At 46.2% G+C, this 22,808-nt stretch overlaps 1 protein-coding gene and 1 long non-coding RNA gene across 51 annotated transcripts in view; one reads left to right on the top strand and one right to left on the bottom strand.

The window, feature by feature from the left end:
- The window catches only part of LOC144301359 (uncharacterized), a 35,787-nt gene extending 29,611 nt beyond the window's left edge, over positions 1 to 6,176 (bottom strand). The window contains exons 1-2 of the long non-coding RNA XR_013368187.1: positions 6,044 to 6,176; positions 3,139 to 3,232 (exon numbers count right to left, since the gene is read on the bottom strand). This is a non-coding gene — a long non-coding RNA (uncharacterized LOC144301359). The remainder of the gene's footprint in view (positions 1 to 3,138; positions 3,233 to 6,043) is intronic.
- Positions 1 to 22,808, top strand: part of SORBS1 (sorbin and SH3 domain containing 1) — a 228,098-nt gene that overhangs the window by 200,596 nt on the left and 4,694 nt on the right. For 31 of the 50 annotated variants that reach the window (XM_077878274.1, XM_077878277.1, XM_077878296.1 and 28 more), the window contains 5 exons: positions 715 to 829; positions 977 to 1,102; positions 2,636 to 2,827; positions 17,317 to 17,375; positions 19,541 to 19,653. In XM_077878274.1, coding sequence (XP_077734400.1) covers positions 715 to 829; positions 977 to 1,102; positions 2,636 to 2,827; positions 17,317 to 17,375; positions 19,541 to 19,653 — 605 coding nt within the window. Of the gene's footprint in view, positions 1 to 714; positions 830 to 976; positions 1,103 to 2,635; positions 2,828 to 4,384; positions 5,159 to 16,511; positions 16,572 to 17,184; positions 17,376 to 19,540; positions 19,654 to 22,808 lie in introns of all 50 variants that reach the window. The other 19 variants (XM_077878259.1, XM_077878263.1, XM_077878261.1 and 16 more) reach the window with 4 other exon arrangements.

Consider the following 22,808-nt stretch of genomic DNA (forward strand, 5'->3'; position numbering starts at 1 on the left):
GGGTGTTTTACTTGCAGTTTGTTGCTAAATTTTTTTCAACAACTTTGAGTTAGCTCTTATATTCAGATAAAGTATCTCAGAGAGATCAAGTATCTCACCCGATGTGTCAGAGCTAGTAAATGTTATACCTGGCCTTTAAGCCCAGATCTGCCTGATTTTAGAGCCTTTTGACTACATGATGTAGATAAATGGATGGATGCAGGGTGATGTGGAGGGTGGATGGCTGGCTGGCGGATGGAACAATATAAGGATGTCAGTATATCACAAGTAATTTGAGGGTAATATCAAAGAAGGCATAGAAGGAGGGTAGTGAGGCAGCGAAAGTATCCACAAGGAAACATTTGTCATCGTTCCCTGGACATCAGCTGAGTCTGCTGGGTGCATTGTTATGTGTTGTTGCATTAACATTCTGAGCAGCAGACAGCATTCACAAAAAAATACATTGAGAAAACCCCAACAAACCCATAAGGCCTGTGAGCACTTTGGAGTGGGGTGTCCCTTTGAAAGTTAACATCCGTCCCACAGAAGACTGGAAAGATGCCAAAGGAGATGTAACTTCCTGAAGAGCGGACTCCACACTTCCAAACATGGAGCCCTCTCTTCTATCATTTGTCCCCTCTGACCTCACTCCGAGTCTCCTTTCGCTAAAAAATGGAGTGTCTTCATCTTACCCATTTTGAAAGCTCTGCTAAAATGCCTCCACCCTCTTGACAGGGAGCTTCCACTGCAGAAGGGGGACATCGTTTACATCTACAAGCAGATTGATCAGAACTGGTACGAAGGCGAGCACCACGGCCGGGTGGGCATCTTCCCGCGCACCTACATCGAGGTACTGTAGCTCCTCCTGTTCCCATGGGACAGCCCGCTCACGCCCGAAGCACCACTCATGTCCCAAGAGCCTGAGTCTCGTAGCCTCCCTTCCTCTCATCCCCTCACTTCCTTCTCTTTGCCTTTTCTGCCTCTCGCCCTTCCTCAGCTCCTTCCTCCTGCCGAGAAGGCTCAACCCAAGAAGTTGGCTCCAGTGCAGGTGTTGGATTATGGAGAAGCTGTTGCCAAGTTCAACTTTAATGGTGATACGCAAGTAGAAATGTCCTTCAGAAAGGTAAGCGCGCTCTCTTCCTGGCCCCTGGGGCTCCGTTGGATGGCCCTGTTGTTGTGGGGAAGTGGCGTTACCACGATGTACTAGTCTGGTGGCACTGTCGGAGGGCCTACGAGATGTGCCCCACTGAGGATTGCATTACAGGCAAGTGGAGAATCTTCCAAGGTGAGATATTTAAAAAATAAACCCTAGGCTTAGTCAGGGTTTAATAACATTAAGTTCACTGACTAGAGGCAGTATTTCTGGAGTCTCAGACCTCTTCAGCCAACATTTATTAAGCATCCAAAGATGTGATAAGTGTTCATGACTAGGTTTTATGACATATTAATATGGCCTACTGGAAAAGAGCAAATCCTTTGATGACAGGAGAAGTTTGAAAAACTTTGAAGCCAAAAGTCACAGGTTATCAACCATGCAGCTTTTGGGGAGTTAAAGAATTTTTCCAAACCACTCTTTGCTCATATGTAAAAAGAAGACAAATGGCCTTCCCCTAGAGCTGTTTTAAGAGATTAAGTGAAACCACATCTGTGAACCCCACAGCATGGCGCATGGCATCCAGTCAGTACTCAGCGAACAGGCCTTGCCAGAGTTCTCATCATTGCCCACAAGTAGCTCACCATGCTCGTTTTGCATACTAGTCAGGTGTGCAGGGATGCCATTCTTCCGTGGGACCAGACGCGCTCTTCTCGTGTCAAAACTCTCTGGCTTGCTAAAGTTATTAGTCACTAATTTTAGTGAGGATTAGGGAAATGAACACCTGCCTTAGAAAAAGATGAACTACTTGATGGAAGAGAGAAGCCCTGGAAGTACCCTCAGTGCCCACTACCAGGAGACCAGGAATTAAGTCATTAGATGTGTGTACAATAGAATAGCCTGCAGTGGGCCATGACGCTGTTGCTGCAATAGCATTAAAAATGTAGAATTCTATTTCTTGACAAAGAAGGAGGTTCACTCTACATTATAAAGTATGAAAAAGAAGGTTGGAAAGGGGGATGCAGTGCATACTCAGTTTTCATAAGAAAAAAAAATGTGCAAGTCTAATTCACTTGCCCAGAATTCAATCTAGGAAATACATACATCAAAATATTAACTGTGGTTACCCCGAGTGACAACCTTATGGGTAGTATTTGTTTTCTGCTTAATGTTTGTGTTTTAACATTTTTATAGCAGAAAAGATAAAGTTCTACAAAGGAAGAAAAAATGATAACCCTCAAAACCTTTGCTTTAGTGAAATTGGAAATCAGTTTTGTGATGGATGAGGCAAAAACCCTACCCTTGGCTGTTAGCTTGGAGGGGATGAATCTGACTTACTCCTGTGCTGCAATATTTAAAGACTAAGCTTGACTTCCCAGCTTCCAGGTAGCTCTCCTGCTGTTAGCATCTCCATCTCAGCAATACCAATCTTATCTGGGTCTAGCAAGGAAGGTTTTTCTGAACAAACGTGATAAATAATGAAGGATAGCATAGGGTGAGGTAAGGCCCTCAGACATGCCAAAGCATGAGGGATCAAGGACTCTTGTCTCCCATGTCTTGTAGGGTGAGAGGATCACACTGCTCCGACAAGTGGACGAGAACTGGTATGAAGGGAGGATCCCAGGGACATCCCGACAAGGCATCTTCCCTATCACCTATGTGGACGTAATCAAGCGGCCACTGGTGAAAAACCCCGTGGATTACATTGACTTGCCTCTCTCCTCCCCAAGTCGTAGTGCCACCGCGAGCCCACAGGTACCTAAGCTTCTCAACACCAGTTTTCATGCTCCTCACGACAAATCCACAGTGCTGATGGCACACAGCCCCTCTGGGTGCTTCTTCAGCACTGTGGTTAAGAACCATCTGCAGTAGTGCAGAATATACACACCAGGGTTTGTTTCCATGTGTACAAATGACATTTTTTGAGAACTTGGGAGGGAGAACTATTATCTTTGGGAAAAGAAAGAGCTTAAGGTGATTGTTCTGGGGATAAGATGATTAGGGCAAAAAAAAAAAAAAATGAGACTTTATCAGTTGGTCCAACACTCTGTGTGGGAGCATCCTACCTTGGGTGAAGCTGCTTGTCTGGGGACCACCAGGGTCCCAAACATACGATGACCCAGTGTGGTTCTCTTCATCATCTCATTAGTCAAGGCTGGCCTGCAGAAGGCAAAGATTGAGAGAATGTCATGTTCTCATCCTCACACTTATAGACCATATCTGGAGTATTCTTTGCAAGCAAGAACCAGACTATAAAGAAAGGTATAGCATCTCCATCTACACTGGGCCAAAAGGAAGTAGGCTTATAGGCATACTAAGATGTTCCTAAGATATTTGCATCCCTAAACATTAATTATGAACAAACTTGTTTTAAAAAAATACAAATTTTTCCAAACCTATCCCCAAAGCCAAGAAAGAATTAGGATGTTGGGTTCAGAAGAGGTATGGTGGGGTGATTTCCTGTGAAGGACACTAAGCATACCACTCTGGTAAGTTGTAGGGAGAATGGCCAGAGGAGTGAGAGTAGGACCTGGACCCAGGATGACACTTGGATGGTGTCTCTTTTCTGCCATCCTTTCATTATTTCCGCCCTCTTCCACCTGCGCATCACTGACCCCAGGGATGGTTCTTGGCAGAAAGCATTAGATGGGCTGGCTCAGGGCTTCCTGCACAGCGAGATCCGTCTTGTGAGATCTCATGGAGAGAGGGCGTGGGGTCGGTGCAGGTCATTCTGCTTTGTAGTAAGAAGAGGAACTCAGTGAGATTTTTTGCTTCACTGTAGCCAAGTACAACTCTAAAACAAGAGGACTCCACTGCTCGTACCCCTCCCTGGAAGGCTCTTTGCTGAGAACTCTAGAGAAAATAAAAGCCCAAAAAAGGGGCAGGGCAGTGGCAGGGCATCTTTTTCCCTTTGTGGTTGCTGGTCAGGGCTTCTTCGGTTGCAGAAGTGGTTGGGTGAGGTGGGGCGGAAATCTTTGAATGATCCCTCTGAAAGTGTGATTCTGCAAACCGGGCCAGTGCCATCTGTAACCTCCCTGATGCGCCCCTTTCTCCCATCTCCAGACCCCCTGCTTCACCCCTCCTTTACCACCTGCACACACCATGCACCCACACACATGCACCCACATCCCACTTTCTCTCCAATCTAACCAAACAATTTCATTTTGGGGGGCACCAGAGTGTCCTCGTCCTTTGCATTCCATTCCTCTTTTTGTACATCCCTTGTGATTATTTTCCTCTTTTCTTCTTTATGCTGACACTTGTACCTTTTGCTTCTTTCTTTGTTTTCCTCTCTCTCCTTTTCTTTTTAAGTTTGCCAGTCACAGCAAGCTCTTCATGCCAGCCCCCTCATCTCTACCCCATCCCCACCGAGCCCTGTCCCCCGAGATGCACGCTGTCACCTCTGAGTGGATCTCCCTGACTGTTGGGGTTCCAGGCAGGCGACCTCTGGCTCTGACGCCACCTCTGCCTCCACTACCGGAGACTTCTGTCTATGACACTGACCACCTCGCCTCGTGGGCGAGGCCTGGTTCCTCTCTCTCTCTCAGCCTTCCCCATTCAAGCTGGCCAGACCGTTCCGTCCCTCGCTCCATGGCTTCCCCACTGGCCCTGCCTCCCCCACACAAAGCCTCCTCCTTGGCGCCTGGTGCCCCGGCCTCCCTTCATGTCAACGGGGACAGTGGTGTCCACGTGCCACCCCCGGGTGTCCGCCAGGATAGCTTCTCGCAGCTGCTGCCGGGGAGCTCTGATAGGGTCATCTCGGAGCTCAGCAACGCCTTTAGCAGCCAGGGTAAGCGGCAGCCGAGGCGAGAAGAGCGCGGACAGTGTGACAGGAGAGCAGAGCGGGAGGCAGGTGAGAGATGGCCCGGAGCACCCAAGATTTCTAAGAAGAGCTGCTTGAGACCTTCAGACGTGGTCAGGTGCCTGAGCGCGGAACAGAGACTCCCAGATCTCCACACCCCCGAGGAGAGCCGGCCCAGCAAGCCCCTGGGTAGCCCTTTTCCGGGAAGGGAGGCTGAGCAGACAGAGCTGCATAGAGGTGGCGAGCAGGCTGAGAGGAGGGCCACTCGGAGTGCTGTGAGCCAGGTAGGCCTGCAGCATGACCACGTGTGCCTTGGCATCTCAGTTGGCAGGGTGGGCTGGACGTGTTGCCCGTGGCCCGTCTACCACGTCCCAGTGGATGCCGGTGAGAGCCCTTTGCTTGTCTTGGGGGCAGAAATATTACCCAGGAGGGAACGGAGGGGTCCTCGGCTGAGGTGTCAGTCTGGGGACAGTTGGAGACAAATGACAGTCTGCACTCTGGCCTCTGGAGGGGATTCTGGAGTTGCTCCCACTTTGGGTGCCTCCTGGCCTAGTGCAAAAGCCCCATGGGAAGGAAGGCCTTCCTCACGCCCACTCATGCCTTGGAGACTTTCATCCATTTGCTCTAACACAGCTGAGAACACCAGGCTTCAGTCTGGCTCCGTGTGGCTTGGTTTTGTGTGAGATGCACTTTGTTTCCGTAACCCATGGCGCTTTGCCAGTGTTCGGCTGTCAGGTCTTCGTCCTGTCTCGTGTTCGTGTGGGAGCACAGGGCTTTTGTTCACTGATGAACAAATGCATTTTGGTCCTAAGGAGGTGCATGCAGGCCCAGCGCTGGGGCCCTGGCAGGTATAGAGTCCTTGAATGGGCACACCAGGTTTTTGGGTAACTGTCCCATTTTCTCTCTAGGTCAGCTACCAAGATCTCAAGGACCCAAGTGGCCTTAGGATGTTTTGAGGGCTAAAAAACTGGGGATGGAGATGAGGATGAACTTGGCAATTAGAGCATGATTCTAATTTTGGCTATGCTGTTTAATACCCCCAAAGTCAAAGACTTTGGGCAGCTTCTCCAAAGTAGCTGGGGTTGAGTGCCTGTTCACCTCTTACCATCTATACAGAGAGCTACTTCCCCTCTCTGAGCCTCATCTGTAAAACAGAGATGATAACCTGCCTCACAGTGTGGTTGAGAGGATTCCACGAAGTGATGTGTATGAATTGCCAAGGGCAGGCACTGGGAACAGAACGTGGTCAGCACTTTGGAAGCTCTCCATTTTGGGTGATCTAGAGCTGCTTCTGGCACTGAAAACATTCTAGAATGCCTTTAGTGTCAGATGGAATTCTTGAAGTCTCATTTGTCATTTACCGTGTACAATGCCCACAGTAGACTATGCTTGATCCTCAGACCCACAACCTTAGTTTTTCTCTAAAGTTTCATTTAGCCACTTGGCCGATATTTATTTGAGACCTGTAGACACCACTCTGTATCAGGGCAGGGTTACCAGGGTCAGTGCCTTCTCGCTGGAACACAGACACAGCAGCAGTATGACTGCAGTATCAGAGATTTGCTGAAGGCCACAGGGCCACAGAAGCTAGACACACAGACGAGGTCAGACATCCAGCTCCAGCCTAATGGTTGGGAGCAGAAGGTTGCTCCCCACAGGAAGAGCAGTGTGGGATAGTGATAAGTAATCAGACTGCGAGCCATGGTTTTTTATGTGCAAAGTAGGAGTGGAGCGAAAGCGGTCTCTCCTTCATCGGGTGGTTGTAAGGATTAAATGAGGTAAGTGTGGTGCCTGGCATAGGAAGGCTCCCTAAAATAGATGGTTTCCCAGCTCTGAGCGTGGGGCCGAGGGGCAATAGCAGAACCTGGGGAAGACCTTGCCTGTCCCAGAAGAAAAGAATGTGTCCAGTTAAGCAAAGAAGAGTTGGTTGTAGAGAGATGGTGAAGGGGCTAGTTGAAAAGAATTCAATGTCTCTGACATGGAAACAGTTCCATAACCATTCTAAGTCAGCCCACAGTGCCTGGAGACCTCGTTATCATCAGCCATGAGTCATCAGCACAGCCTGATTCCAGGACCCAGCGTGTACAGGAAGTGCGCATAGGCCCGGAGCTCCGGGCGAGCTTAGAGGTATATACTTTCCACTTCCTAACAGAGGATGGAGGGGCAGTGGGGGGAGGTAGCCGGCAACATGGAAAGACAGGCCTGTTCAAAATTGGTTTTCCTTTCTTGGTGGGCCTCCAGAACTCAAGTGTACCACTTCCTGTCCCCTCCCTTCCTGCTGCTCTCCCAGCGCCAGCCCTTTCTCTGTGGGTGTGCCTAGCCCTGGCCCTGGTCTTGCTCCCTGGTGAGAGCTGGAAGGTTGTGTGGAAGGGACCCCTGCCCCATGTCTCCCGCCCAAGCCCTTTACTTTCCCCTCCTGTGACTGGGAATAGGAGCCAGCCACTCGCAAAAGGGGGACCTGCAGAAGCCCCCTGCCCCTTGAATGACGGAGCTAATAATGACGGGAAGGACTACAGGGACAGCTGTTCTTTGGTGGCCTGTCAGCTTGCCGTGGCCTCAGGCTGTATCACGTATTTGGGCAAATGCATTCCAAACCAGCGTGTCTGATCAGGAAGCTTGCCAGTCACCCTTCTCCTTGCTGTGGCGAACTGAACAGAAGTTCAATTTTAGCTGTTAGGAAGCTAGGTTGAACGACCAGTAGGTAGAGGGAATTTAGCTGAGTAAATGAAAAGACATTCTGAAATGCTATGATCATTCTTCCATGCTAATATATTGAGGGTGTCCTGTGATCTGGCTATTTAGACAGCAAGCCAGTTGCACCTTCCAGAGCCTCCCTGCTGGTTTGCCTGGATCATTCCCACCTGTCCTTCACTTCTCCACTTAGGTGTTACTTCTTCCAGGAAGCCTCTCCTGCCAGCTTCCCCCTGCCCCTGCAGGACTGGATTAAGTACTCCAACTTTGTGCTTCCATGTCCCCTGCACCTGACTTGGGGGCAGGTGGGGGCACTTCTCAGCTCTATTGTCTTCTTACCTCTGCTTGTCTGTGTTGCCATTAGAGTGTTAGCATCCTAAGGTCAGGGACCATGACCCCTGATATATGGAAGGTACTCATAAATATTGTTGAGTGAAAAAAAAATTAAAAAGTGACCCCAATTAAAGCTATGTATGCTCTCCATTGTGGGGTGAGGGGATATGATATATTCACAAATAATTATAATGCAGAGTCCAATAGTTCACTCTGGAAGTTCAAGATGAAGAGAAATAATAAGCGACATAGAAGATGGCAGTCTGGTAGACTTTGTAAGAAATGTAACATTTGACATGGGGCTTAAAGCACAGGGAGATTTCTAATCGAACAGCATGAGGGTATCATTTAAGGCAAACCAGTAACCCAGCCAAGACCCACAGGTGGGAACGCGAAAGGGAGTGTGGGGAATCATGAGCTTTGGGTGAGGCTTAGGGTGTCCACAGGTGGGTAGAAGGGGAGAATCTGGGAGCAGAGCTGGGAAGGGCTTCTTGGTACGGCACGTAGACACTCACCAGGCCCTCCTAACACTGACCAGTCCCCTTCCTCACAGTCACATGCCCCTGGTGAATCACTTGTCAGACATCCCTGTTCAGTGCTAAGTCCCTGTGTAGCTGTTTCCTTCCCCCTTCATTACCTGTCCAGACCTCCAACTCTCTGCAGATGTATGAACACTTGTGAAAAGATCTGGCTTTTCACTCCTTTGTAGACTCCCAAACTGAAACGACATTGGGTCAGTTGCCTGTGTTTCGGTGGGTGTTCTTCAGACAGTGGAAGGCGTGAATGATGTACAGGGGATGTTTAGAGGAACCACGATATAGTGGGGAGAGCACTGTGTTGGAAGTCAGGACCCCAGGCTCTGGCCCAGCTCTGCTGTTGGCCTGCCATGTGTCTTTGGATGAATCACTTCCCTTCTCTGGGAGCTTTCTCATCCATAAACAAAAGATGTAGACAAGGGAATTAAAGGTCTTTTTAGCATTGGTGTTCTATGATTAGCTAAAAATCCCATGTGAATAACAGAAAAAAAAAGGACAAATACAAAATTTTAAGTAAGGGGTTTACTGAAGACCTTTAGCTTTAGGACTTCACAACAGAAAAATGAAAAGTTTTCCCCTTGGTTTGGGGAGTGTAATAGGACAAAAACACACATACAAAATGCCCAAGAGTTCAGAATTATCAACAGAATCCTTGGATTTAAAAGAAAAAAAAAAAGAATTCTTGGATTCTGTTGGGCATCATTTTGGCCAAGAAGATTTAGGGTGATCAAGACAGTGAAGGGGAAGATCATCTTACAAATCTCAGTCATTAGCATCATCATCAACTTACTGAGCTTTCCCAAGAGAGAGGCACTGTTTGCTGACTGGTATCCAGCCTTGGTTTTTAAGAGTTCCTAAAATTGGCATGGGAGATCTCATAGAATGTCTGAATTAAAAAAGCATCTTTGCAGATCCTCTACTCCAGTGACTCATAGCCTTTTCTGGATCACAGAACCTTTGAGAATCTGAGGTCAGCTGGGGACTCTAGGCCAGTAGTCTGGGGACGACGAGGATAGCACACACCCAATTTTTCATCAAGTTTCAGGAGATCCACTCCTGAGTCCATCTGAGAGCTTCCCAGGAGTCTGTGCCCCCTACGTCAAGAGCCCCCAGCCTATTCTACTCTCATGATGAGATGAGAATAGTGACAAAACTTTTGTAGTATTTGTTTGGGTTCTAAAGGGAAGGAAGCACAATCAACAATAAAATCAGGGCAGCTCCGGTGGTGCAGCGGTTTGGTGCCGCCTGCAGCCTGGGGTGTGATCCTGGAGACCCGGGATCGAGTCCCACATCGGGCTCCCTGCATGGAGCCTGCTTCTCCCTCTGTCTGTCTCTGCCTCTCCTCTCTCTCTCTCTCTCTCTCGCTCTCGCGCTCTCGCTCTCTCTCTCTGAATTTTTTAAAAAATCCTTATGAATGAATGAATAAATAAAATAAAATAAAATCAGTATTCAGGAAAGCCGTATATCCTCAAAGCATCTGAGAAGCACCAGAACAAACTACTGCATACCCGTAGAGAAAGATACTCAGAAAAAAAAAAAAAAAAAAAGATACTCAGGTGATGACAGAAACTGGCTTTGGGAGATTCAGAGGGAATATGCCTATGTGGAAGCTAGGTTTGTTCCCAAAAAAATCAGCACAAAGACAGAGGCCTGCTCTGGGCATGGAAATTAGAAATAGAAGGGAAAGCATGTGATGCAAGTTACAAGAACAAAAAGGAAATAAAAAGAGGTAAGATACCCAACTAAAAATGGGAAACATTTTCCTTTGACTCACTCAGAAGGGAAATCTCTAAATATGTACAGAGAGTGTTTAACAATTTACAGGATGGGGAGAGGGGTTGGCTACAGTTACAGAAATAACCAGCGGGTATTCTCTCAACACTTGAGGTACGGAAATAAGAGTTAAAGTTGGAAGTATCCACCCCTAAAAAGGTGTTAGGAGCAATGGTAGGTACCCAGAGCAACCTTGGTGCCAGCTACAAAGTACTTCCTGAGATGACCTCCTTCCTGATCAGTGACCCCTCTAGCTACTCTGATGTGTCCTTCAAGTACCACACAAGCACAGAGAATCAGGGTATAGTGGGACACAGGACTTGGGGTCTGAGAGCCCAGGGTTCACATCCTGGCTCTTCAGTTCCCAACTCAGACATGTTGGGTCTTAGTTTTGTAAGGTGAGATAAATGTGGACCACCTTGTTGACTTACGAGGATGAAGTGAGAGAACATGGAGGCAAACACATCCAGCACAGAGCGTGTCACTGGGACTCAAAAAATACCTGTTGTGTGATATCCAGGTAATGGGGCAAAGCAGCGGAGGCAGTTTGCTTTATCCTCTTTACCCCATCCCACCTAAGAGGAGATGGGGATGGGGGGAGTGAAGAAAGTAGGAGAGAGAAGAATCCCTCCACTTTATGTGACACAAATCCAGAATCTAGAAAACTGTGAATTTGCCTTCTGTAGACGTAGTGCTTCTTCCTGTTCTCTCTCACCTTGAGTATGAAGGCATCCTTTTGGAAAGATTTCGGTTTCTTCATCTTTGGATATACGTTTGCCATTCCTTGTGTGGTTACTTTAGGGGAGGAAGCAGACCACATGCTACAGACCATGACAAGAAGGCTGAGCGTCTGAGTTTAGTGTTGCAATCAGATTCAAGTTACAACAAAGGCATGTGTTCTCTGTGGAGTGGTTGGCAAGGGGATTGTGTCTGGGCTAGGTGGGGAACACGTGAAGCAATTGGTTGTAATTTATTTTAGGGGTAATCTGGGATCTTTTTCTTAAGCTCAGGGAGAAGTTGGAGGGGTCCTGTTTTGAGGGTCCTATGGAAGTGTTCTAGAGCCGAAAGCCAGGAGCCCGAATCATTCAGGCCTCCAGCTCCTCTGGCCTAGTTTGCCTATGGTGTTCCAGGAGCTGCGACTCTGCCCCTCCCCCACCTCTGTCCACATCTGGAGGCTGCAGTCAGAGGCCCTCTTCCCAGTCCTCAGTGGGCCTCGAGTGAAGTGCCTCCATTCTTAAGCCAGGTCAGCCCCTCCCCCCACCTTGGTTCTCAATTCACAGGGACGCATGCACTCTGACCCATATGTTAGAACCTTGGAGCCAAAAAGGATATTTACATAACTCATGTCCAATCCTCTTATTTTACTAAGAATTTGAAATCCAGAGAAATTAAGCATTTTACTTGAAAGACAATGAATTAGTATCATAGCCTGGCCTGGACCTCAGATTTCCTTGCACCCAGTCTGATCTCCCCTGGGATGCCAGCGGAGGTCCCCAGAAAGAGGGGTGGGGTGGGCTCTGAGCAGATGACAAGATAGGGGTGTGCGGTGGGTTGAGGAATGCCATCTCTGAGCAACTTGGGGTGGGGGGCATTAGGAGGGCAGAAGGGACCTGTGATGTTTCCCGGGGTGTGGGCCACACTGAGGTTGAGTTCCTTAATCTTGTTCACATCTCCAGGACTTCCTGCTGTTCTTTACACTGTGGATGGTTTATTTGGGGTTTCAAGGCTTTGGCACACGCCCAAAGCTGGGACAGAATGCGTACTAACTCCTTGGTAGCACCAGGTGTTTTGTGAATCCAGAGGGATGAATAGGGGGATCCCTGGGTGGCTCAACAGTTTGGCGCCTGCCTTCGGTCCGGGGCATGATTCTGGAGTCCGGGGATCGAGTCCCGTGTCGGACTCCCTGCATGGAGCCTGCTTCTACCTTTGCCTGTGTCACTGCCTCTCTCCCTCTCTTTCTCTCTCTCCCTTCCTCTCTCTCTCTCTCCCTCCCTCCCCCCCCCTTTGTCTCTCATGAATAAATGAATAAAATCTTTAAAAAAAAAAAAAAAAAGAAAAGAAAACAGGGATGAATAGTCCCAGGAAGGCCAGTGTGGAATTCTGGGGGGGGGTCTTCTGTGAACTGAACATAGAAGGGCAGCAGCCCAAGGATTCATGCAGGATTGCTTGCTGGGGGACGGGGGGGGGGGGAATAAAACAAGCACTCCAGTCCAAGGGGTTGGTTTATGAGTGCATGTGCAAATATGGACTTAATGCAATTTCCGGATCAGCAGCTAAGCACCTAACCCCTGCTTACTGTTGGGCTGGGTGGGGGGCTGTGCATCGTGTGTGTGTGTGTGTGTGTGTGTGTGTGTGTGTGTGTGTGTTGGGCTGATGGCTAGTTTTCTAAACGTGGGGGAAAAAAACTGGGGTGTATTTCCAAAAGTCTAAAATATACTTGGTGTAAGATAATACTCTCTTTATTCTTAACCCTGGATGAAGTCATAGTTAGAATTTTGTCTACTATGAGGCTTAAGGAAGGGCAAGAGAGGGTTCAGAGCAGAGCAGCACTATCCAATAGGAATAGAACATGAGTCACGTATATAACTTAAACTTTTCTAGGGGCGTCTGGGTGGCTCAGTGGGTTAAGCATCTGTCTTCAGCTCAGGTCATGGTCCCAGCATCCTGGGATCGAGCCCCATGTCAGGCTCTCTGCTCAGCATGGAGTCTGCTCCTCCCCCTCCCTCCTGCTCATGAACTTTCTCTCCCTCTCATTCTCTCTCTCTCTCTCTCAAATAGATAAAAATCTTTTTTAAAAATAAAAAGTAGGGATCCCTGGGTGGCGCAGCGGTTTAGCACCTGCCTTTGGCCCAGGGCGCGATCCTGGAGACCCGGGATCGAATCCCACGTCGGGCTCCCGGTGCATGGAGCCTGCTTCTCCCTCTGCCTGTGTCTCTGCCTCTCTCTCTCTCTCTCTCTCTCTCTCTCTCTCATAAATAAATAAATAAATCATTTATTTATTTATTTATTTTAATAAAAATTTTAAAAAAATAAAATAAAAAGTAAATCTTAGGGAATGCATTTCAAACAAGGAGAAATTGACTCTTAGCTAATAGGATAAATGTTTATCTTGCCTTTGTCCTTCATTCCACAGACTGTGAGGAGTCAAACCATCCTTACCTCTCAGGGATGACTTAAATTTTACTAGATGTCAACTTTGTCTAGAAGGCTGTGATGATGATTATACTCTGATTGGATATGACCCCAGACCAAGGAAAGTATTAGCCGAGTCAGTATCCCTTCTAGTACAGTGAATCCTTGAGTTAAGGATTGGACCATATCCATTACCATACACTGTACCTTTTACATAAAGAAAAGGTATTCAGGAAGAAACGTGACAGCACCTGTTGTCTCAAATGGCAGAAAGTAGGTGTTGCTATGGTCATAGCTATCCCAACGGGACTGGAGAGGAAGGTGCTATATGTCCATTAGACACCGAGGACTCAGTACTCAGTGGCTTTGTCCCCTTGTGCAAATCTTCACACTTTCTTGAGCCCTAAAAGTCCTTTTCTACCCTCTCCAAGTCAAAGGATTAGTACAAAACAGATGAGGTAATGGACCTCTCTGTGCTTTTGAAAGCTGTTGTTATTTGTTTTTAAAATACTAGGTCCTTTTTACTATATCTGATGTACCAAACCTCTCTTAAGCACCAGATATTTGCATGATGATCTAGTCACTCCTTTGAGATTAAGTTCATTAAAAGATGCTACAAGGCTTCAGTAAGCTATGGACAGAATGTGAAGAGGTTGTCTTGTCCACATCCTCTCTTTGATCTGCCTTTGACCTGTAGTCATTAGACTACTAGCCAGAGTTTGGAAATATGTTGGTTATTATGAGAACTTTCATTTTCATGTGGTGTGACCCACACCGATCAGTCTTGGCACACTGTAGCCAAAGAATCTCAGTGAAAGATAATGAAGGTCCTCTACAGCCTTATTCCCCGAATTGGTGTGTGGACCTGCATCATGGACATTACCAATAGAAATGTAGAGTCTCGAGGGCATGTGATGTAATGAGCACTGGGTATTATATACAACTAGATGAATCTCTGAACTCTGCCTCTAAAATTAATAATATACTATATGCTAATTGAATTTAAATAAAATTTTAAAAGTAAAATGTAGGGTCTCAGGATGCATCCCATGTGTGTCAAGTCAGAGTCTGCATTTTAACAGGGTTTCTGAGTGATAACAGCATATACAAAAGGTTGAGAAGCAGTGCCCCACAGCATCCCATGGAGTGATAGCACAGCCTCAGTTTCACCAGCCACTGGGATAGGTAGCTCCCTCCCTCCCCAGGCAGCCTTTCTACTGGACAGCTCACGCTTTTAGAGTTTTCCCTCTTGTCAAAATCTGCCTATAGGTATCACCCAGAATATATTTCCTTCCTCTACTACATCAAAGCCCCATAGCCAGAACTTGGAAATGTCATTGCTTTCCTCTGTTACACAGAAGCCTTGATCCCGAGGCTGGATGGGTGGTGAGTGGGGCCACACAAGGTCACCTGGCAAAGGCCTGCAGATCCGGAGACATTGGAGAAAAACCAATGAAAAGGCTCCTTGCAGTTCCAAATCTTCCTTTACTCCTGCCAGACTCCCTGGTTTAAAGGATTGGAGTTTTGAAGAAGTTTAGAGAACTTGAAGAGGTTTCCCAAAAGGACAGGAGTATAGAAGTGATATCTGAGTTTGAAGTTGGTCCTGTAAGACATGCTAAAGGATGAGCCCCTTTACAGCAGAGACGACGGAGGGGATGGTGTGGTGGCATGCAAGAGGCAGCCCAGCAACTCGACCTCTTGCTAGCCGTGGGGCATTAGGGCATGCACTAAGCCCCCTGAGCATCAGCTTCCTGGGTTTTAAAAGCAAATAGGGTGATAAACCCTATTCTGCCTATTTTCTGGGTTTCTGTGAGACTCATGGAAATATTATCAATGAGTACTCTTAATGATGTGGGAAATGGTCCAAGGATAAAAGAGAAGGTCCAGTGGAACAGTAGAAGAATCCAAAAAACAAATCTCCCACTGACTTGCTGTGTGACCTCAGGGGAGGCCCTGGGCCTCTCTGTGAATCAAGTGGGTCATGTATAAAAGATCTCTGAGTGCCCTTCTAGAAGGACCTGGAGTTACCATGATTTGTTGCTATTAGTACACATTACCTAGAGTGTTTCTCCAAGGAAGATGGCTCGTCAAATATTTATTTAGGGATATTTCTTAGAGCTTGGCATTGAATCCTTTCTCAGGGAAATGATTCCAAACACACTTCCTGACCTGTTGGGAGACCCAGTTTAAAAGTGGGTCTGCGGGATCCCTGGGTGGCGCAGCGGTTTAGCGCCTGCCTTTGGCCCAGGGCGCGATCCTGGAGATCCGGGATCAAATCCCACGTCAGGCTCCCGGTGCATGGAGCCTGCTTCTCCCTCTGCCTGTGTCTCTGCCTCTCTCTCTCTCTCTCTGACTATCATAAATAAATGAAAAATAAAATAAAATAAAATAAAATAAAATAAAATAAAATAAAATAAAATAAAATAAAAGTGGGTCTGCTTGGCCATAATTGCACCTGTGTTTCCATATCAGCCTATGATACCTGAGCTGGTGAGTGAAGAGGAATGGTTTCATTTCTACGGCTGTGTCAGAACCCACAGTCCTATTTCTGGAAGCAAGCTCTGCCCTGTGAGATATCTGAACTCATACCTGGCTGGAGTGTGTCATGTGCAGATTTCTCCAGGGGAACAGTCTTGTTTGATACCTCAGATATTACCAAGGAGTTTTGCAGAAGCATTTCTGTTTGTTTTCATAAATACACAAATGTGGCATACCTGTTAGTGTTCTGAGGCTTCTTTGCCAAAGGAGGCTTCCAGTTAGTAAGATAACTGAAACCAGCTTTGGGTACAGCAGCCCTTCCAAAGTTGCTTACCAGGTGAGAGCAAAAGGACCAATGTTTGTGTTTCTGGAGGGTCATAACTGTTCCTTAAGGCAGCCCTTCTGTGTCTCTTTCCTGCCAATCTGGGGACCCTGTGTTCGTTTTCAACTCATGCACTCATATTCCTAACTTCCCATTTCATTGCCTGGATGCTTGCTTGTAATTCTGTGCATTGCGTTTTCTCCTGTGCACCCACCGTGTTGTCATGGAAACTCGATGGCCATAGGCCACGAGTATCTGGTGTCATTGAGTGTGATGGTGTGGTACGTGTATTTGCTCACACTTTTATTTTGAATCCATTCCAATGTGACATCTGCTAAAATGTCTCCCTTATAATTTGCTTGGTGATCACAGCCTTCTCATCATTCATTGAGAGCAGGACCTGATCTCACAGAATCTGAAAAGTGCTATGTGGTAAGATGCCTGTTGAATAAGACTGTAGCTTTTCTAAAGTGAATCCTTACTGACTTCTAGAGTCTCCATTGGAGTAATGCCTGGCAAACTCACAGAGGCATTATTTGCAAGAATTATATGACTATTGTCCTAGAGGGAAATGTTCGGCCACCCCCTTCCCTCTCAGAAAGCAGAGGAATTTTAGAGCCAATATTTGTACTCTGCCTACATTATGGGATTAAATTAATGGTTAGTGCATGACTGGGGATACCTACTTGCATTTCTATCCTGAAGTTATTCCATTTGTGGTAGTTACTCACTAATTACAGGCTTTTATGCTGCTGCCCTTTTTTTTTTTAATATTCATACTAAATTCCAAATTCTGTATCTTACCTGTTTTTTCCATGCTTACGCCTGGATCCCTCCTGCACTCCACTACTGGAATATCTATTTTTATAACCTGGATCTTCAACTCTGTTGTTTTCCTGGACTTATGTGCTTCGTCTGGAATGTTACATCTCTTCCTCTCTTTCTTTCTTTCTTTTTTTTTTTGTTTTTTGTTTTTTGTTTTTTGTTTTTGTCCCCACGTTGACTGTTTTATGGGGGTTTCTGGATATCTCGGGGCCACTCACAGGAAGCAGTTTGCAATGAGATCATAAACATTGCCGAAAAATCTGTTCATTACTGCAGCACTGTTTCTCATCCCCTTGACTTTCATCACAAAGTATCCCCTTCTGACAATAAATCATCTTTAATCATTTCTCAGCAACCTCAAGCCCAGCAGCGAAGAGTCACCCCAGACAGAAGTCAAACCTCACAAGATTTGTAAGTACACTTGGCGAGCTTCCCTTCTTATATTCTTAGTAGACTGTTGGTTTTAGAGAGTGGGTCATTGACCAAGTATGGGGGCGGCCATCTGGGGGGAATGAACAAGTCACCCCCAGCTTCTCTGAGGATTTCTAGTTGAGGCCATGTTTCCCATCAGCCAACATGAAAAGGTGGTGGGCAGGTGAATAAAGGAGATCACAGACTACTGAGAGTAGAGACCAGGAAAGAATGAACTGCCATCCAGGGGCAAATGAGGGCAGTGCTGACTGGCTTCAGTCCTAGTGTGGGAATATAGAGGAATGAGTCATTGGTTCTGCCTGGAAGAATAGAGTTGATCCACTCATTAAAAAACGACGACAAAAAAGCGACATTGGCTATCTCCTATATTTTAAGCATATAGAGGTAAATTCCATTCCCAGAAGAAGGGAGATTTGGAATGAGCATTGAAAGACAAGTTGAAGGGGCCCCTGACTGGCTCAGTCAGTAGAGCATACAACTCTTGATTTCACAGTCATGAGTTCAAGTCCCACATGGGTGTAGAGCTTAGTTAAGAAAGAAAGACAGAAAGACAAATTGGGTTTGAGAGCTAGAAAGGAAAGTAAAAGATCTTCCCAGCTGAGGAAACCACATATGCAAAGACCCAAGATAGACAGTGTGTTTGGTGAACACTGAAAAGGTCCATGTGGGGAATGGACTCAATGGAACAGCACCCTGAGCAGCATGAGGCTCATCCAAAATTAGAGTTGATTGGGAGACCCAAGCAGCAAGGTTATGGGATGTTGGCCCAGCAGTCTCAACTGTCTGGGAGTAAGGATAGAGAAGCAGGTATCAGGAGTTATTTCCCAGGGTTGAGGCTAGCAAGGCAGCCACAGTGAAAGTTAAGAGAAGGATAAGACCTTCTAAGGAGTCCAAGTAGTTGTATGGAGACAGTAGGCAAATATGGAAATATCAAAAATATGTTTGCTTACCAACTGGTAATCTGTCTGCATCTCTTAATTCTTCATTGGAGACAGTTCCATCGACCAAATTATCAATAAATTTGGATAAATGTATAAAATTAAATGGTCCCTTTGTTTTAGCAGAGGAAAATGAACCTCTCATTCCTGGAGGCTGGCTCCTTTTACGTGTGTCTAGTCTCATTTGCCCACTCTCTGGAAATCACTGGCATCTACTGGAATTGGTACATGGTTGGCTCATTTGCCAAGTTTTGCCCTTTGTTGTGTTTTGAATAGCAAATACACAGAATTGTAAACTGGTCCACCATAGTTGCTCCTTAAGTATTTGTCAAAGGAATAAATGAAAGTTTTCCTTGGTGCCCAAGCACATATTGGATTTCACAAGTAGGCCAGGCTTCTCCAGTGGGCCGCTGTCAGGACAGACAGAGCAGCACAGATGCACTTGCCTTAGGCCAACTAACAAGTACATAAAAATCTGAATCGCAAACATCACTGGGACAGAAAGAAAGCAAAAAGCTTTCAAGAATTTCAGAAAAACGACATCATATTTAAAAACAATTAATGAGGAGCCCCTGCCTGGCTCAATCAGAAGAGCATGGGATCTGGGGGTTGTGAGTTTGAGCTTCACTTTGGTTGTAGAGATTATTTAAATTAATAAATAAATAAAATCTTTAAAAAAATAGAAACCATTAACGTACTATGTATCAGCATACTAAGAAACTCAAGGTAAGCAATTGGAATGTACTTTTTACATCTTTTAAGTCAATACAGCAATTTTATATGTATACAGCAATTGCTTTATGCTCTCCAACTTATGTGACCAGAATATAGTGTTTATCTCTGGACCTAAGTAACTTCTGATTATCCTTGATAATCTCTCTCTATTCTCCTATGTTAAGAAAAAGTCTTGGTTAACTTTAAGGAGGAGACATCTAGACAAAATGCTTAGCTATGATAACCAAATGAAACTAAATAAAAGGACGATCATAACCTTGCTTGTCAGAGGCTCCCCATCCCTGTCAGTCTTTATTTCCTTATTATATGCTGAGTGGATCTCCCCAAATGCTACAGTATTAAAGAAGTAACCAATAAAATAACTCTCATCCCACTGATGTGTACAAAAAAAGTGTTAATTTAGCTGAAATGGGCATTGAAAATTCATTATTTGATCCTATCAGTGTTTGACTCAATGTCTCTGATTTTTAGATTTAGCTACCAAGCATTATATAGCTATATACCACAGAATGATGATGAATTGGAACTCCGAGATGGAGATATTGTTGATGTCATGGAAAAATGTGATGACGGATGGTTTGTTGGTAAGTGATCTCCTCATGCTATTTTTTACTAGTTGTGTATTGAAGGAGTAACTAGGAATGATGAGCCACACAAAAGGCAATATTCTTTGCACAGAAAAAAGAGCATTCTCAGATCCTGTACTGCTGTCAGGAACACTGGGCCACCCACTCTGTGCTTGTTCTGAAGACAATGTGGATGATGCTAATGATACTGGACCCAAAACCCAAATATGCCAACACAACTGCACAGAAGGGCAATTGTCAAATTCATTGAGTTCTGTTTGTATTTCTATTATGCATATATCTGTTCTACATTAGAAAATTTAATTTCTTCAAAACTCTTATGAAACAACATGAGAAAATTTGAGCCATGATCTCAACTGTGAAACTCAAGTGTATGTATAGAGATTCTAAAGACCTCATTTACTGCAGGCTTCTAACAACTTTGATCAAAGCAACCTGCTTAATACAAAAGATTCACCATTATAGAACAGGAGAGGAGAGGTCAACATTTTTTGAGATTTTGTTACAAAGCAGAAACTTGCCCACCCCTACCCCCACCCCGCCCCGAGGGGTGGGCAGCCTCTCAGGCCTTCTTATCCTCTTCTTTTCCAGCCTCCCCCACTGCCAAACAAATGAACCCTCTGTGCCCAGCCCCTTCACAGTCATGAGACCGAGGAACCCAGCCCTGACACCCATCCTGTCCCCCTTCCAGATCTCCGCTCCACTCCCTCCCGGTCACACTAGGTGATCTCAGGGATCTGCTTAGCAGGCCCAGTCCTGAGAGCTGAGGCAGGCTCCTGAGAAGTCCACACTGGTAGGCTGAAGTCTTCAGTGACCTCCAGGTCCCCAGAATGGGAGAGATTGTGTACAAAAGCCCCAAGTGTTGCAAGGATTGGTATGTGAGATTCCCGAGTGCACAAGGCTCCAAATATGAGGTGCCTGGAAGAGAGTGTGTGTCCATGCAGTGGGCTGGCCCCCATGGCCCCAGACGTGTCTTGCATGCTGGTAGTCATCCCCAATTCCTGTCTCCCCTTACTCTGGCCCAGCCCCCAGCCCTATCCATCCTCACTGGACACCTACTCACAATTCCTGACAGGGGAAGGCAGCTGCAGGAATGTCCTAGGGGCTCAGTTAAAAGGAGAGTCTCAGACAGGTCTGGGAATCAGTCAGAAAGAAGCTCATGGAAGGTCTTGGGTCCCAGGCAGCCTGACAGCTGGTCTTGGGTATTGGGGGCAGGACAGAGAGATCACTCTACAACCACAGTTGTCCTTTAAAGGCTGCCATCTCCCACCCCTCGTCCCTGTGTGCTGTGAGCTCCCACAAGTTCCCTTCTGACCACTCAATACCCCTGCCCTCTAGCCAGTTTTTGGCTATCAACTGTCACAATATACATTGATAATAAAATTCCCGCCCCCCCCCAAAAAAAGCAGATACTTGTTTAATATACTTATTGAAGTTCTCAACAAACAGCCTATAAGACAAGAATTATCCTAAGTTCACAGACTCAAAACCGAAGCCCAAAGGTTACATAACTAGCCCAGGTCACCCAGGTAGCCAGTAGCAGACCAATACTTGAACTCAAGTGTATCTGTCCCCAAGTCTCTATTCTTTCTCCTCAAGCATAAATACGCTATTGGGAGGCACTGACTGACTTTTTGCCTCTGTTCTCCTCTTCTGCAGATAGCTTTACCTTTATCTTCTTTCTAAGACTAGCTCTCTCCTGATGCCTCTAGAAAAATATTTGCTAAAGTGAAGTCCTATCAGGCCTAGGGTAGTAAGAATGGCAAGGCCACAGCATAAGTGGGAAACCAGAAGGATTTGCCGGGGCCTCACCAGCCTCTTAGAAAGCTGCCCCATCCTCCGCAGGCTCCCAGAAGCCTGTGGCCCCTCACTACCTTGAACTGCTCCGATCAGAAGGAGGCCAGGTCTGGGGCACCTAGGTGGCTCAGGTGGCTCAGCAGTTGAGTGTTTGCCTTTAGCTCAGAGTCCCGGGATTGAGTCCCACATGGGGCTCCCATGGAGAGCCTGCGTCTCCCACTGCCTATATCTCTGCCTCTCTCTGTGTGTTTCTCATGAATAAGTAAAATCTTAAAAAAAAAAAAAAAAAAAGCCAGGTCTGAAAAGTCAGCACTCCAATGGAAACAGAATACAAGCCATGTGTGAAATTACAAATTTTCTGGCAGCCACATTGAAAGAAGTAAAATGAAACCAGTGAAATTAATTTTAGCAATATATCTTATTAAAACCAATGCATTCAAATATTATCATTTGAACATGTAATCAGTATAAAAAATTGTTAGTACAGAGGGAAGAATGTAGAATATCTCACTAAGCCTTAGAAGTCTGGTGCATATTTTACAGTTACAGTGTAGCTGAGTTCAGACTAGCCCTGTTTCAAGTGCTCAGTAGCCTCCTGTGGCTATCGTGTTAGAGTGCAGCTCTGGTATAGATTAGCTGTTAACCTCAGGGTGCCTGAGGCTCAGTCAGTTAAGCACCTACCTTCAGCTCAGGTCATGATCCCAGGTCCTGGGATCAAGTTCCACATCAGGCTCCCTGCTCAGTGGGGAGTCTGCTGCTTCCTCTCCCTCTGCCACTCCCCTTGCACACACATGCATGCTCTCTGTCTCTCTCAAATAAATAAATAGATTTTTTTAAGATTTTATTTATTCATGAGAGGGATCCCTGGGTGGCGCAGCAGTTTGGCACCTGCCTTTGGCCCAGGGCGTGATCCTGGAGACCCGGGATCGAATCCCACGTCGGGCTCCCGGTGCATGGAGCCTGCTTCTCCCTCTGCCTGTGTCTCTGCCTCTCTCTCTCTCTCTCTCTCTCTCTCTCTCTCTGTGTGTGTGACTATCATAAATAAATAAAAATAAAAAATAAAGATTTTATTTATTCACGAGAGACGCAGAGAGGCAGAGACACAGGCAGAGGGAGAAGCAGGCTCCCTGAGGGGAGCCCAACATGGGCTCCAACTCGATCCCAGGACCCCGGGATCATGACCTCAGCCTAAGGCAGACGCTCAACCACTGAGCCACCTAGGTGCCCTAAATAAAATTTCTAAAAAGTAAAAAAGATTAGCTGTTAAACTCTTCCAAAAGTAGTTATATTTTTTACAAGAACATGGGGTAGGGTGATGGCCACTAATTCTCTCCTGGAGGCATCCCTGGCAGCTA

The sequence above is a fragment of the Canis aureus genome, chromosome 29, assembly GCF_053574225.1.
Source record: "Canis aureus isolate CA01 chromosome 29, VMU_Caureus_v.1.0, whole genome shotgun sequence".
In the NCBI taxonomy this organism is placed as follows: domain Eukaryota; kingdom Metazoa; phylum Chordata; class Mammalia; order Carnivora; family Canidae; genus Canis; species Canis aureus.